Genomic DNA, 16,108 nt, shown 5'->3' with positions numbered 1-16,108 from the left:
CCTTACATATTTTAGATCTTGAGAAAAAGGAAAAAATATACAAAGAAGTAAAACAAACCTAAAAATAGGGATGTCTTGAGCAGGGGTAGATCATACCTGAAAATAGAAATGTTCCTCCAAAAGAGGGATAGTCGAGAGGTGTGCTGGTGACCCACGATTGATTAGTGACCTGAGAAACTGGAAGGCCAATCTGGAAGAGTGAGCCTGAATGGCAGAAGGCTAATGTGCCTACCAAGTGGGGGAAATCTCCGGGTTCCTTTGGCACTGTACCATTCTTTACTATAGGCTGGAGAGGAGGCAATGTGTTTCATGTATGCATATGTTTAATAAAGGCAGGCAAGTGTCTTAGCATATCATGTACAGGACTGATAATGTACACACATTATCCGATTGCACACCCACTCCTATAGTGAAATAGTAGGCCATTAAAAAAAAAAAAATTCAAACTGCTGGGACAAATGATGCTGCATCTGTATGCCTCAGTCTGCCTTCTTTCTTTCACCAAAGAGAGAGAATGGGTCTGTATCTGTGGTCTCAGATGGATCTATAGGGGAAGTTAGGAGCTTAAGGAGAGGTACCCTTGGCAGCAGATTGTCACTTTCTCAGAGGAGAATGAAAAAAATATGAACAATTGACTGTATTAATTATACTGTTACAAGAGATATAACTGTATATTAAGATTACTACTGACAGCTGAGTAAAACGCCAGAACTGCGCATTGCTCACTTAATAAAATTGCAGACGTAAAAGAGGAAGTATAGTTCATTTACTAGCATCTGTCAAGTGTGAAAACATAACAATGTCAAGTATGATGAAGCCAAGCAGCTTGCAGGTAAAATATTAGAGGTGATTCAGATGCCACCTTCAGTTGTTTTCATTGTTGCGTGGACAGCGCAGTGGTGCAGCGGTAGTGTTGTCGCCTTACAGCAAGAAGTTCTCCGGTTCAGTTCTCAGCTGGAGTGCCTTCTGTGCAGAGTCTGCATGTCCTCCTTGCATTTGTGTGGGTTTCCTCCAGGTGCTCCGTTTCCTCCCATGTTCAAAGACATGCATCTGGAGCATTTCTCCCCGAGCCTTAGCTGAAAACTGGCTTTGTTCCAAGTCAGACTTTCCCCGAATAATAAATAAATAAATAAATGTTCTTTAATGTTTGCTCTAGGAAAGCAGTCTTGTTTGGATCATTTGCAAAGCAAGAATGTTGAAAATCTATACATATTCAATATTTTTTCTTGTAGGAATTCTTTCGTATTGGTCATGATGTTGCAGAATGTATGTGGTAAATCCTTACTGTCTCATTATGTTTTATCCTGTCTTAGTATTATGTACTTACCTATTCTTTTTTGCAGCTATGAGTAAAACATTTTAGTGTTATCAGAACTGCTAGAATATTGCTTCACATGCTTAAAATTATAATGCATGTAATGCAGGTTATAAAACTTCGGCCTCATTTTGATGACTTTATCAGGTTCATTGTTTAATCACTAGAATATACTGCCCAGTTTATAATAACTGCTTACAGTTATTCCTTGGATTAAGACAAGGATGGAAAGGCATGGTATCGACCATGATAATAATGAAATAGAACAGTACTGAACTGCTTCCTGCAATAATTGAGTCCATCTAACCACCTGCACTCCGATATCATTAGAAGGGTAGCTGTCTTCCACCATTCTTTCTCTTATCTCATATTTCTATGTTAAACATTTTTGGAATTAGGTCATATGATCGATTCATACCTCTCAACTGTCCAGATTTTTGCCTAATATTTTTGGTCAGTTCTTTTTACCAATTTACTGAGGATTGAAGTCACTAAATGATGATATGCATTTGAGTTTCAAACTTCATATCCTTCAGAATATGTGTGTTAACAAAGATACTGTATTCTAGCAACTTTCTAAGTTTATAAGGGCAATATTTAAAATCCGTCCCTATTTTTGGGCCTTTGTCTCATTATTTTTAGCTTTGTCTAGACTTTTTGTGCTAAGAGGTTGAGAGGTATCTCAATTTTAAAGTAGCTGCTAAACAGGCTTCCAAAATGAGTTTCTGGACATTAACTTCAACTGAAGCATTCCAGAACTGCTGAATTGCAAAATGACAGACACCTCTTCACTGGAAGATTACATAACTGCTTTCTTTCCAGCTTTAGCTCACATGATGACTTGGTATTTTAAGTAAGAATTTCTTGGTAAACTTGTTTTTGAGAAACAGCTTGTTCTGATGGTTGCATACACATCATGCAGTTCTCTCTTGTTTTATTAGTTGTGTTGTATTTAGTAGTTACTGTAGCCTGTAAGGTTGTGGACGGTCTGCATTAGTTATTTTTGTACCAAGTGAAATCACATTCCTCAGATTTGTAGAAAGGACCTTATGATGTCTGCAAAGCTAATACAGTTTTATTTTATTAACAGAATGAACTGGTGCAAGTGCATGCTGTTCCTGTACAGCTGGGAAAGGAGATGGAAAGAATAAACAGGAAAAAAATGTAAGTTCTCAATAAAATACGTCTAATAAATGCCATACATACGCATTAAACATGCTGCCAGCTAATGCATTAATTAAGGAACTGCGCCAGAAATTGTTCTTTCTTCCATTTTAACTCCCACGCAGCTGTGGCATTTTAAGTATAACATTCTAAGGTAAAATATGAATTGCCTAATAAAACATTGCTCTTATCTTGGGTAATTTAATTGTTTAATATGCCCCCCAGGTAGGTGGACTGAAACATACTTGAGAGAAAAGCATGACAGCACTTCAGACATTCTTTGTTGCTAAACCATTCTGCCTGTTCTGGCCTTAGTTATTATATGTCTTCATGACAATGGTACTGTAAACTGTAAATGGTGCAGTATATATATGTATCCATTTCCTAAACCATTTGTCCTGGTGAGGGTCGCAGTGGTGACATGCTGAACAGGATACATTAGACTTCCCCAGCACCTGCTGTTGGATTCCAAGTGATTCCAGGTAAGCTGAGAGACACATTTACACACGTGTGCCTTGGGTCCTTTTCCTGGGCTACCACACAGTGGGCTTATGTTATAATATAGTGTATTGATTTGCGTTATGTTTATTTTTGCATTACTTTATATATTATATGTGTCTATGTCAGAAGACTGAAAGTTCAAAAGACTGAAAATCAAAATATCTAAAACAAAATATCAAAAATATTTTTAATGCATGGGGCAAGCCCCCCTGCACCCCATACCACCTGCTAATTTTATATATACCAACTTCAAGATCACACAACACTGGAGAAAGAGCAAATTCCATTTTCGATATTTTGAATTTTAGATATTTTGATTTTCAGTCTTTTGAGCTTTCGAACTTATGAAGCGGATCCTATTATATTATATTACATTATATTATATTATAATGTATTATCAGCAAGCAAACCATGACATTATTAATACATAATGTATGTCCCACATTTTGTAAATGCAGTAGCAGCTTACCCTCAAGACAAACCAAAGCAGTCCTAAGTGTATCACAGTACAACTAATCTCCTTTGTAATCATATTAACTTATACTATTTTACATTACATTAGTCATACTAATATGTTGTATACATCTTTACCTATATCTAATCCTAAAAGTATTATTGCAATATGCAAAATCATCAATCACTTTGCCCATCCTTTTCATTGCTGTAAAGAGTATTGCATCTTTTTTTCCTTGTTTAAACCCCAACATTTCATTTGCAGTTAATTCTACTCCCTAAAATTATTTCTCCTAATTTCCATTCTGAATGCACCATTCATCACTTTGACAATGTGCATTTGTATACTCATTAGTTTGATCTAAATATCATATTTTTCATTATTTTTTAGTCTTCCTACATATTTAAATGCATTATGTTGATGATAGAGTGGTTAGATTTTTGCATGTGGTGCCAATGACTCACATTCCACTTAGATCAAGATTATTATACAGCTGGCCAAAATGGAGAAAGAGTCAGCTGTCATTTCTGAAGAGAGGTTTGGATATCTGTGATGCAACTGAAAAGTCTGAGCTAATTATATAATATATGGGTGCTCATTAAATAATATCTGGGATTCCAAGATTTAACTCATGAACTCAGCCTGCACGGTCACAGTGATGCAGTAGAAGATGATTTGCCACTTGTCCTCAACTGTTAATTCTCACTTGGGGATAATTAACTACATCAAGTGACACCATCTGTGTCTAGGAATTAGGGCAGACCCTGACAGGGAAAAGTCTAGACTGATGTCATGATTGAAGAAAAACCCAATAGTTAAAATGTCAAACTTCCTCAAGTACATATTTTCCATACCTTATTCCCCAAATGGAAATATATCACCAACAAGGGCGATCAGTGTTCCACACCGGAGGTCAACCCCTCACTGGTTAGATCTGACCATAAACCAATCACTTTGGATATCCACATTCCGCCACCACCCCCGGTCAAAGAAATCATGGTGAAAAACTTTTCAAAAGCAAACTTCACATTACTGAAGACCGAGGTGGGAAGTTTCAAAGCCCCCGTACTAAAAGATAACGCTGTCCAAGGTGCAAAATCCTTTACTAATCCATTCTATGAGCACCTACAAGAATGCATGGATCATGCTATCCCAAACGAAACCAAGACTCACTCCTCCAACAAAAGGAAACCAGTCTGGTGGACCCTTGCCATAAACAAGCTGTACAATAGAAGGAGGAAACTAGTACAGAAAAGAGTAAAATCCCAAGAAAGGAAGACATCCCTGATCAGTATCATCAAGAAACTATGTTCCCTCATAAAATCATCCAAGGCTAGCTTTGAAAGAAAAATTGCCATTGACTCCAAAGATAACCACAAGGCATTCTTTAGCTATGTCAAGAATCTAAGTGGCAATTCTCAGATCTGCTCGGTGTTAGTGCAGAATAGCACAAAATACACTGAATCGACCGATATAGCCAACATCCTGGCAGACAGGTTCAGGGCAAACGTCACCCCCCCCTCTCACCCCCAAAAGGGTCCATAACTATACCAGAAGAATGTAGTGCCCCTGAAATCACAGACACTCAGGTTAAAACAGCCCTCTCCAAAGGCTGCATCCTACGCGAGCTCAAAGATGAACTAAATCCTCACCTAAATACACTGTTTAAACTCAGCCTCTCCACAGGCTATGTGCCCACAGAGTGGTGCTCAGCAACGGTTATTCTGCTCCACAAAATTGGAGCCACAACAGACCCTGAGAACTATCGCTCTATAAGCCTGACTGGCTTGGTCTGCAAAGCTATGGAGCGCATCATCATGGATCTCATTAACAGAGTCATTGGGAACCTCCAAACACTGGACCCTACCCAGTTCAGCTTTGTTAAGGGCAGATCATGCCTCCTAAACCTGGTGGACTTCTTTGAGACAGTTACCAAGGCTATAGATGAGGGAAAGGTGGTCCACACAGCCTACCTAGACCTCGCAAAGGCTTTCGCCACCAGTCCCCACTCAGGTATTATAGACAAGCTCACCAGCCTGAACATAAACCACTATGTCACGAGATGGGTTGCCAACTGCATCATAAACAGAACCCACATGGTAAGAGTTGCGGGAGCTATGTCTGACTCTAAACCGGTTACAAGTGGCATTCCCCAGGGCTCAGTCCTAGGACCACTCCTGTTTAGCATATACTTCTCAGAGGTACAGGCAAGCACAGGAGGACTATGGCTGACCAAGTTCACAGACGACTGCAAACTAGGGGCTATAATTGACTCTCTGGCTGACACTGACATCCTCCAAAAGGGTCTCACTGAGACAGATACCTGGTGTTAAAACCATGGCCTCAAGCTAAATGCCAAAAAGTGCATAGTCATCCCCTTTGGAAAAAACAAAGTACCCACAAACTACCACATAGGTGGTAGCCCCTAAATACGGAAGACGTAATAAGGGATCTGGGGACCCAAGTAGATAGTAACCTCTCCTTTGATAATCACATTGCCAAAGTGGTTAGAAAATCCTTCTATGTGGCCCACCTAATCACAGATCGAAAGAGGTCATTGGGCCCCTCTACGCATCACTCATCAGACCCATCATAGACTACAATGCCCCATTTGGGATGTACCTTACAAGACACCTGCAACAACTGGAAAGACCACAGAAGTACCTCACCAAGAGGATCACTGACCTCACGCAGATGCCCTATGCAGCTGGACTGAAGAAACTCCAGCTGTACTCGGTTGCATACCGCCTTCTCAGAGGTGATCGCTGCATGACATACAAGGCCATGTCCAACCCAGAATTGATGGACATGCTCCACCTAAAGAAAACCATATCCCCTCGAGCCACATGCTCCAGGGATCTAAACCTCACCACAACAATAAATAGGAAGTGCTGGAGGGATAGATTCCTGTCCCAGAGACTTTCCATGCTCTGGAACAAGATTCCAATCTGCATTAGGCAGAGATCCTCACTAACCCTCTGCAAGAGAAACCTTGACGAGTGGATGGGAAACAGAAAGTTTACCCCAGGGATCACTTCAGTGGCTCTGCTGGACAGAGGCACAGGGAACTAATCTAAGGGGGTGGTGAAAGCCAACACATTCCGGCTAGGCTTATAAATGCCTTCAGGCAGATAGCCCAATACCTACCTATGAACCTATGGAAATATCTATAGCTCTCTATCTATTTATCTGTTAATGTATATTAATATATTTTAATAGTTAAATTCCCCACTGTAGTTGCTTTCCTTGTTACCTTTTCCAAGGTTTCTGCATGTTATTCGAGCTTTTCTTACAAACAGAGCATGGCATTCCAGATGTGGCAAATTAAGGTTCTGGATAAATGCTCGGTCACCACATTCTTCCTAATACCTGTCTATTTGCCTTGGCATGGAATCTGCAATTACTTCTGAAGACTCTCTTAACAACCACAACACATTTTTCAAAAACGTGTTTAAGAGCTGGAATTCATGGAGATGAAAAAAAAACATTTAAAAAGACATGACCAAGACAGATTCCAAATCTCAAACCTCTGGTTTCCTTAGATTAACTTATTTTGCCTGCAGGTTGTATCATTGGCAGTCTTTTTAGGTTTTGGTGTGTATTATTTGAATCTGTAAAAGTATCCTGCTGAAATTCACTTGGATTCTTAGTGATAGTTGCCTTTTGTGCTCTTTTTTCCCTCTTTTTTTTGTTGGGTAATCCTTCTGATGTCTAGTGTTACCTTCCTGTATATTCCTCCATATGTGCCCATAATTTAGAAGTATGTTGAACAGAAGTCATGGTTTGTGGTAAAGTAGTCTGCCATACTGCATATTGCATATCTCTTTTTTTTTTCATTTTTTTGCATGTGATGCTGGTGATTCACGTAGCTGAGAATATTAAATATGATTTAAGGGAGTAGAGATGTGCAATATTACCACTACAATGGCGTTCACATGCTCCTAATTACGCTTGTGCTGCTGCTGGCATTATTTCATTCCTTTTATAGGTTCATAGGTGTGTACTAGGCTAATGGCCCTGGAGCCTTTACAAGCCTAGCCCATAGGATTAACCTGGCATCGTGCCACCCGATCTTAGTTCCCAGTGCCTCTGTCGAGTAGAACCTCTGGAGTGATCCCTGGGGTGAATTTTCTATTTTCCATCTACTCATCAAGATTTCTCTTGAAGAGCGCCAGTGAGGTGCTCTACTTTACATGTATGGGAAGTCTATTCCATAGCATAGGCAGTCTTTGGGTTATGAACCTGTCCCTCCAGCATGTTTTGTTGATTGTGTTAATGAGGTTGAGGTCTCTGGAGTGTATGGTGTGGAGGGATTGGGATTTCTTTAGATGTAGCATTTCTAACAGAGCTGGGTCAGAAATGGCTTTGTAAGTCAAGCATCTAAGTAGGCGATATGAGACAGAGAATAGTTGGAGTGTTTTGATTCTGTCCATATAGGACAAGTTTTTAAGGCCTAGGATCCTCTTTGTGAGGTACTTTTGCAGCCTCTCCAGTTGTTGCAGGTGTCTAGTGAAGTACATGCCAAATGGGGCATTGTACTCGATGATTGGCATAATGAGGAAAGAGTAGTGGGAGACAATTACCTCATTCTTCCTGGATGCAAAACCCTTAGTAATGAGATGTGCCACATAGAAGGACTTTCTGACCACAGTGGCAATGTGGTGGTCAAAAGAAAGGTTGCTGTCAACCTCTGTTCCCAGATCTCTTATAATGCCTGCTGTGTTCAGTGGACTACCATCTATATGATAATTCATAGGAACCGAGTTTTTCCCAAAGGAGATGATGACATATTTTTTGGTATTGAGCTTAATGCCATAGTTCTGACACCAGTCGCTGGTCTCAGTGAGGCCTTTCTGTAGGATGTCAGCATCACTTGGGGAGTTAATAATAGCTCCCAATTTGCAATTGTCTGCAAATTTTGTCAGCCAGAGTCCCTTCGTGTTGGCCTGGACGTCTGAGAAGTAAATACCAAACAGGAGAGGCCCCAGGATGATCCCTGTGGGACTCCACTCATGACTGGTCAGCAGTCTGACTTGGAGTCAGCTACTTTCACACTGTGGGTTCTATCTGTGAGCAGGTTTGCAACCCACCTAGTGATATAGGGGTTGATGCCTAGCTTAGTGAGTTTTTCTATGATTTCTGAGTGGGGAATGGTATCAAAGGCCTTGGGCAGATCAAGGTAGGTTGTATGAACCACCTTGCCTTCATCCAAAGCTCTGGTGACTGACTCAGAGAAGTCTACCAGGTTGAGCAGGCATGACCTACCCTTCACAAAACCAAACTGTGTGGGTTCCAGAGTTTGGAGATTCCCTATATCCTTGTTTATTAGGTCCATGATGATGCGTTACATAGTTTTACATATCAGACTCGTCAGGCTAATGGGGTGGTAGTTCCCAAGGTCTGTAGTCACTCCTCCTTTGTGGAGAGGGATGACTGTAGCAGTGCACCATTCGCTAGGGACAAAGCCTGAGGTGAGGCTGTGATTGAAGAGGGCACACAGGTGAGGTGCCAGTTCACTCTGTAGTTCATGTAGAACACAGTCAGGGTTATTGCCAGGTCCCAGAGAAACTGTATTCTTGGCCTTGGACAGTGCTGTTTTAACCTGCGCAGCAGTAATACTGAGTGCCTGGCAATCTACTGATATTGTGACTGGTCCTTTGGGAGGGTAAAGTTTGCACTGAATATGTCGGACAGTATATTGGTAATATCTGTTGGCTCAGTATAGGAGGTACCATTGTGCAGTAGCTCAGAGCAAATCTGGGTATTGCCGTGGAGATTCATTACATGACTATAGAAGACCTTGTGGTTGTCTTTACTATCTGCTGCAATTCTGTTTTCATAGCTAGCTTTAGAGGATTTGATGAGGGATCTCAACTTTTTGTTGAGGCTGATAAAGGAGTTTTTCCAGTATTGGGACTTCATCTTATTCCGCATCAGTTTCCTCCTTCTGTTGTAGAGTTTGTTTATGACAGGGGACCACCAGATTGGCTTGTTTTCTTTGGAGGAGAGCATCTTGGTTCTATTGGGTATGATGATATCCATGCATTTGTGTACGTGTTCATACAGTGCATTGGTGTATGATTCGGTGGTCATGCAACTATTCTCCATTTGAATGAGTTTCGTGAAGTTAGCCACCTCTGTTTTTAGGAGCCCAAAGTTAGCTTTGGAAATGTTCTTCATGGTGGTTACCTTTCTGGGGTGGGGTGGGAGGGATGTAGATTTCCAAGGTGATTAGTTTGTGGTCAGATCTAACCAGGGAGGAGTTGACTATTGATGTAGAGCAATGGTTGCCCATTTTAGTAATGACCAGGTCAAGGATGTTGCTACCTCTATTGGGTGTAAGAAAAAGCTGGTCCAGAGCATTGGAATTAATGAATTCCAGGAAACGTTGGGCAAGTGTATTGGTCCATGAGTAGTTTTCCCAGTTAATGGGGGGGGGGGGGGTTGTTGAAGTCACCCAGTATGAGAGTGTTAGGTTGGACCCTAATATTCTCCAGGGTGCTTACGAATGTGACGTGGGAGTCTTGGGACATAGTTGGGGACCTATAGCAGGCTACGGCCTGAATCGCTGTCTTACCCAATGTTAACTACACCTTAATTATCTCTTAAGCGTTATGTTTGACTATCAGTCTGGAGGTGTGCGTATCCTTTATGAATATGGAAACACCACCACCTTTGGAGCTTCGGTCCAAGTTCTGGGGCCGAACAGTGCGGAATGAGTTATAGCATGGTAGTGCAGGGGTGCTTTCTGCTGCCTTGAACCAGGTCTCTGTTACAGTACAAATGTCGATGTTCTCCATTTTAAGGAGTGCTTCGAGCGAGTGGATTTTGAGATTTAGACTTATAGCATTGAGCAGCATGACTCTCAGATTACATTTGTTTGTAGTGGTTATGGTGGCAAATTGAGACTGCAAGGTGTCATGCCCCAGGGCTTCCACTAGATGGTAAGGAAGCAGTCTCACAGTGCCACAAATTCATACTCCACAAGGCAGAAGGAAGAACAAAAAGCAATCTGTGGCAGTTTATTGAAAAGCACATCAGTAAATGCAACTTAAAAGAAACCACATGGAAGAAAAACACCATAATCGAAAACCAATTAGCCAAAAGTAAATAAATAAATGAAAACACATAAAGCACAACTACAAATGCAATTCCACACATTCTCACTGACTCCTAATAGATCGAAGACTGCCTACACACTTTAACCATAAACATTTAATCTAACCTCCCATTTCTAACACTAAGATCAGTCACCTCTGCATGTATTACAGAAAGACAGCCAGGAAACTGCCCTTTTATTCGGTATAACTTTAACAATACCAGACTCAACCAAATAATTATCTTTTCATAACATTGTCTGTTATACTTTGAGAAAGGACTGGTATTGACCACTTTATCTTTCTTCAACCTGGACATCTTCATGACACCTAGACTACTGCTCAGGTTTGAGGAAATTGCAGTATATGTATGTGCCCCCAGCTTATACGCTAGTGGACTGCTGTTTTTTTTTTTTTCTACACAGGATAGTAGTAATTAACCTTTATCAGTTGCTCTTAATTCACTGCTTGGCAATGAATTATGACACTGATATCCAAGGTTTCTAGCACTCCTAGCAACATAGATGCGCATGAAAATAATACTACACAGTTCAAAGCAGTCCATTGTGAGTGAGACTGGATGTGCTGGGACTTTGTAACACTTATGTGAGATACAGGGACATAGTTATAAATACTTTATAGGGTCTACTACAAGTGCTGACATGCAAATAGCTTGCAAAACACTTGCTCACTGCTACTTGCTCAAAAAGGCAAGTGATTCAACTCCCATTAGCCCAACTTTACTTAACCACTTAGCCTTCCCAACACCTGATCCTATTAAACAGTACAGCCATGTCAAAGCACTAACTCTAACTCCCACCAATTTCCTAACCTGAGTCCTCATTCCCTAACCAAAAAAATCCACTCCCCCTCCCTTAACCTAAAATTCCTGATCATTCCCTAAACCTAAAGCTCCACTGCTGTTCCCAAACCTTAATGTCCCTGATCACTTCCTAAACCTAAAATGCCAACACCCCTTGCTAACTGCAAACTCCCTTCCCACTTTCTAACCCTAAAACTCGCCTCCCATTCGCTAAACCTAAATCCTCTTCCCAATCTCTGCCTGTAATCCTAACCTACACTTCCACCCCCCATCCCACTTGCTCTCTAAGGCTGCTGCATTTAACGTGCTGAAATTCAAATAATGTGATCAAGTAAGGTGCACCAGCTGCTTGCCCAAACTCATATTTGAGTTTGAGTGCAAGCAGCAGCTTTTGCAAGCTAAAGGATGCTTGAGTCCCTGGCTTTGAAAACTGCTGCTGACACTTTGTTTTTTGTAGATCCTTTACTGCTCTTGTGTTGACTGTGTGAGGTTCAGTGGAATGTTCATCATCATCAGTGCTGCAGTAGCCTATTAGTTGTATCTCGCCAAGGATATAGCAACCAGCCAACTTGCATAAGCTTTAGTTCCTTCTTATGCTGTCACTCTGGGTTCTTATAAGCTTAACCCATTTTGGAGGGTGCTATACAGAATCTTCAGTACTTTCTTGCCGCCTCGTGGAGATGCATCACCAAGGCTTTTCAGGATCATCAGTCAGCCTAAAGCTTTCAGTCAGACAGATAATATCCCTTTGGGGATCCCTTCCACACTGTTTTAATTTGTGTGTGTATAATTCACAAATGTGCCAGCTTCCACCTTTACATTTACTGACTTGTTTTCACAAAACCCTTATTGCACTTTTAGCTCTTCACACTCCTTCACCAGAAGCTACCCCATGGCATCATCTCCAAAAAGAGTAGGAATCCATTATTTAACACTACATAAAAGCATTATTTACATATTTACTTCATTTCAAAATGTACATATTTATAGGCACACACAAACGCGTGCGCACACACACACGCACACACACACACACACACACATACACAGTTCAATTGTTCTTACTATTTATAATTTTCTTATAACATCTCCATTGTTATTCTTCATTAATTGACCCACACTCCCTCCACAACCATAATCTGATTTTTCACGATATAAATATGCCAAAATCCATTCTGCATTAAAAAACATCAGTCTTTAATTTTAAATAACCCATGTTACATAAAATAAAATTTTATCTACAATTCTCACATATTCTTTATTCTTATTCTTATAATATCCATACATAATCATATTCATATCTATATTGTTATTAATATTCTCAAAACATTTTTCTTCATTTAAAAAAACATGCTCTAATGTCTCTTCCTCCTCACAAAATAAACACACTCTTTCAACTCTCTATTTACATGGCATATTCCCCTTTTATTTATTACCAGTCTCCATAGGAAATCCTGGCAATCTACTACCATGGTACACTACTTTTTCCTAACTTTAATGGCTTTAATCACTTCTTCTGGTAATTTGTCCCATATATTTGCATAATAACATTCTTTCTTCATATTATTTTACCACAGCCTTCTGTCTTTCTCTGTATGGTATTTGTTTTTATTTTCCATCTTAGCATTTTTTCTTACTAATTCATTTACATATTCCTTTGCTCTTGTGATTATTCTCATCATCTCCCAGATTTTTTTGTACTTATATGTAAACATTATCACTATGAAATTCTCATTGTCTTTTGCCCACTTTAATAATCTGTACAAGTTAAAAGTAGCTAAATAAACAATTGGATTTAGTAACTTTAATCCCCCTTCATCTTTACTCATATACAACGTACCTTTTTTCACTGGGCTTAAGCTTGTACCCCCCCGTATAAGAGAAAACATGAGCTGCACACCTTTTCATGTTTCATTAGGGTCTTACAAACATTTGACATATGCACTATTTTTCCCATTAATAATGAATTCACCAGATGAGCCTTTTTCCTGAATTCTAATCTGTATGTCCTCCAAAGAAGATTTTTTTTTTCATTATTTTATCAACCCATCCCATTCCAGCATATTTTTTTTCTTTTATTAATTGAAAAATACACCCCCTCCAGTTTTCACCATGTCACCCAAACCATTAATTTTATCTTTATTCAGGGTCATTCCCATTTCCTTTACACATCCATTCAGACAAACCAACACATGTTAAGTTGTCAATCTCGCCTTCATTCTTGCTTGATGGGTTCGGAGCCGACCCTCGGCTCCGACTCGGCACTTTGCTAAGCTCGAGAGTCACTTTTACCAGCTCGAGGCAGCCCCATATCCCATGATGCAAGGCGGTAAGTACCCAGATCTCGTTTGCCACTTCGCTGATGAGGTCCTCCTTTTACCAGCTCCTGGTAAGTGTTTAAAATTAAACTGCTTTAGCCCCTTTTAGACGTTTTTTTCTTAAAATCTTTTATTTTTTGTTAATTGTAAGCCCTTTTGACTAAAATTATCCTTCTTTCTTAAATTTTTTAGTCAGGCCTTCCTTCCCTCCCATCCACCCCCTGTCAGGGTGTGTGTGTGTGTGTGTGTGTGTGTGTGTGTGTGTGTGTGTGTGTGAGGTTTTTACTGTTTGTACTTTATTTTAATTGTTTGTTTGGGACTGTGTGTGTACTTTGTCTGTATCCACTATGTCCAAAGAGCAGAGGGTCTCAGGCTTTAAGAAGTGTGACTCGTGCTGTCAGAAGATGTCTCTGACAGACGGTCACACTTCTTGTTTATACTGCCTGGGACCTCTCCACCTGCAGGACTCCTGTGCAATATGTCATTCTTTTAGCCAGAGAGTCCTGCAAAAAAGGAGAAACAAATTGATTTTAAGGGGACTCCTTAAACCGGAGGGCTCCCCGGCCAAATCGGCTCCGGGAAAGCCTTCCAAGTCTAAGGCCCAGGCTTCTGTACCCAAGCCTTCGGCCTTGGCTCCGACTTTGTCGGAGTCGAGATCAGCTCCGGCTGGAGCCGATCCGACATTGGCTAAATCTTCGGCAGCGATGGCTATCGGTGCCGATACTTCTTTGGTCACTTTGGTGTCGGTTCCGGGTACTGGCTCCGACCACCATGTGGCCCAGGCTTCGGTGTCGGCTCCGACCGGCTCCGACACCGCTATTTCGATGCCTGCATCGGCTCCGGCTGGAGCCGATGTGTCTAGATCTTCTCTCGGAGCCGAAAAGTTATCGGCTCCGACTGGATCAGTAGCCTTGTCGGCTCCGATGGTTCCTTCGAGGAAGAGGTCCAGGTCTCCCTCTTTGGAACCGATTCTGTCGGCTCCGGCCTCACCTCTTCTTTCGGAACGGAGCCATCGGAGCCGATCATTTAGGTCGTCCAGATTATCTGACCATGATTTAGAGAGGGTGGTAAGTAGATTATTAAAATCGCAGGCACTGGCCCAGATGCTTCATAGTCCGTCTCAACAGACGACTATTAGTCCACACCCTCTTCAAGTTCCTCCTTCGACTCTACCCCAGAGTTTGGAGCTAGAGTCTACGGGGATAGTTACTGCTATGGCTGAGGGGCAGATACCCCCCCCCCCTTCTGCACCCTCGGCATCTACTCTTATCTCCTCCTCGAGACCTTCCTTGGAGGGATTCGATGGTCGGGCTTCCCTGGTCTCCTCCGAGGGGGTGAGTGGCATCGGACCCTTGTCCGACCCCGCTCTTCCCCTTGGAGCTTCGGCCTTGGTGAGCTCGGCTCCGACATCTGCCTCGGAGCCTTCCCTTTCGGTGGGCCCGGGAGTCCCAGTTTCTTCAGAACGGGTTCTCTCGGATCTCCCTGGGAGGGGGGCCTTCGAGGTGATGAAGAGTGTACTGGTCACTGGACTCAGTCAGCAGTCTATTCCCTTAGCTCCTCCCACTACGGTACCTGTCGATATCTCTTCCATCTCTCTTGCTCCCGGACCTAGAGATCCACCGCCTCAGGTTTCCCCATTGGGAAGAACTCCCTCTTCCGAGGATTCTCCTGATCAGTCAGGGGATCCTCCGCGCAAGAGGACTTGTAAGAGGAAACACCTGGACTCCCCTGAGTCTACCACTTCAGATACTGACTTAGATGAGTCGGAGAGATCCCCAAGATCCCCCTCTGAGGATGTCTCCTTTTCAGACATCCTAGAACTCCTAAAACAGAGGGGAAACTGGCCCTCCATAAATCCCTCCGAGGATGAGTCGGTATACCTAGAGGCGTTTGGATCTCGACCCTCCACCTCCTGGGTGTCTCCACCTTTCGACCCCCTTATGGAGGTTATTACTCAAAAGGCTTGGGCTGCTCCGGATTCTGTAGAGCCAGTTCCTAGGAGGCCGTCTAAATTTATTACAGCCCCTTCTGAAAAGCAATTCCTCACAAAAGGTGTCCCTGTTGATGCCATGGTGGTGGCGGCCGCCACTAAGAAGGAACTTGCAGATCCTTCCATACCAGTGCATCCTCCTAATAAGGATTCTAGGACCATGGATAGGTATGGTAAGCGGATGTTCTCCTCAGCGACCTTTGCCATGCATTCGCTGAACTATTTATGTCACTTCACCAGACTCCACAGGGACATCCTTAAGGAATTAGGTGAAGTAGTGCAGGATCCTACGGCTGCAGGGGCTCAAGAAAAGATTGCTTCTCAGCTAGGAATCCCTAATTCTATAGCTAACTCCTCCATGCGACTGATCTCATATGCAGCAGATGGAGCGAGTAGAGCCGCGGGTACAGGAGTGGCTCTTAGACGTCAATCCTGGATGCGGCTCT

At 42.0% G+C, this 16,108-nt stretch overlaps 1 protein-coding gene across 1 annotated transcript in view; it reads left to right on the top strand.

The window, feature by feature from the left end:
- The window catches only part of CCDC146 (coiled-coil domain containing 146), a 4,019,163-nt gene that overhangs the window by 2,195,095 nt on the left and 1,807,960 nt on the right, over window positions 1–16,108 (top strand). Inside the window, exon 7 of the mRNA XM_044088498.1 lies at window positions 2,406–2,479. Coding sequence (XP_043944433.1) covers window positions 2,406–2,479 — 74 coding nt within the window. The remainder of the gene's footprint in view (window positions 1–2,405; window positions 2,480–16,108) is intronic.

The sequence above is a fragment of the Protopterus annectens genome, chromosome 11.part0 (assembly GCF_019279795.1).
Source record: "Protopterus annectens isolate FY-2018-M chromosome 11.part0, PAN1.0, whole genome shotgun sequence".
In the NCBI taxonomy this organism is placed as follows: domain Eukaryota; kingdom Metazoa; phylum Chordata; order Ceratodontiformes; family Protopteridae; genus Protopterus; species Protopterus annectens.
The sequence above is the reverse complement of the archived record's forward strand: the minus strand, read 5'-3'. Positions and strand labels throughout refer to the sequence as shown.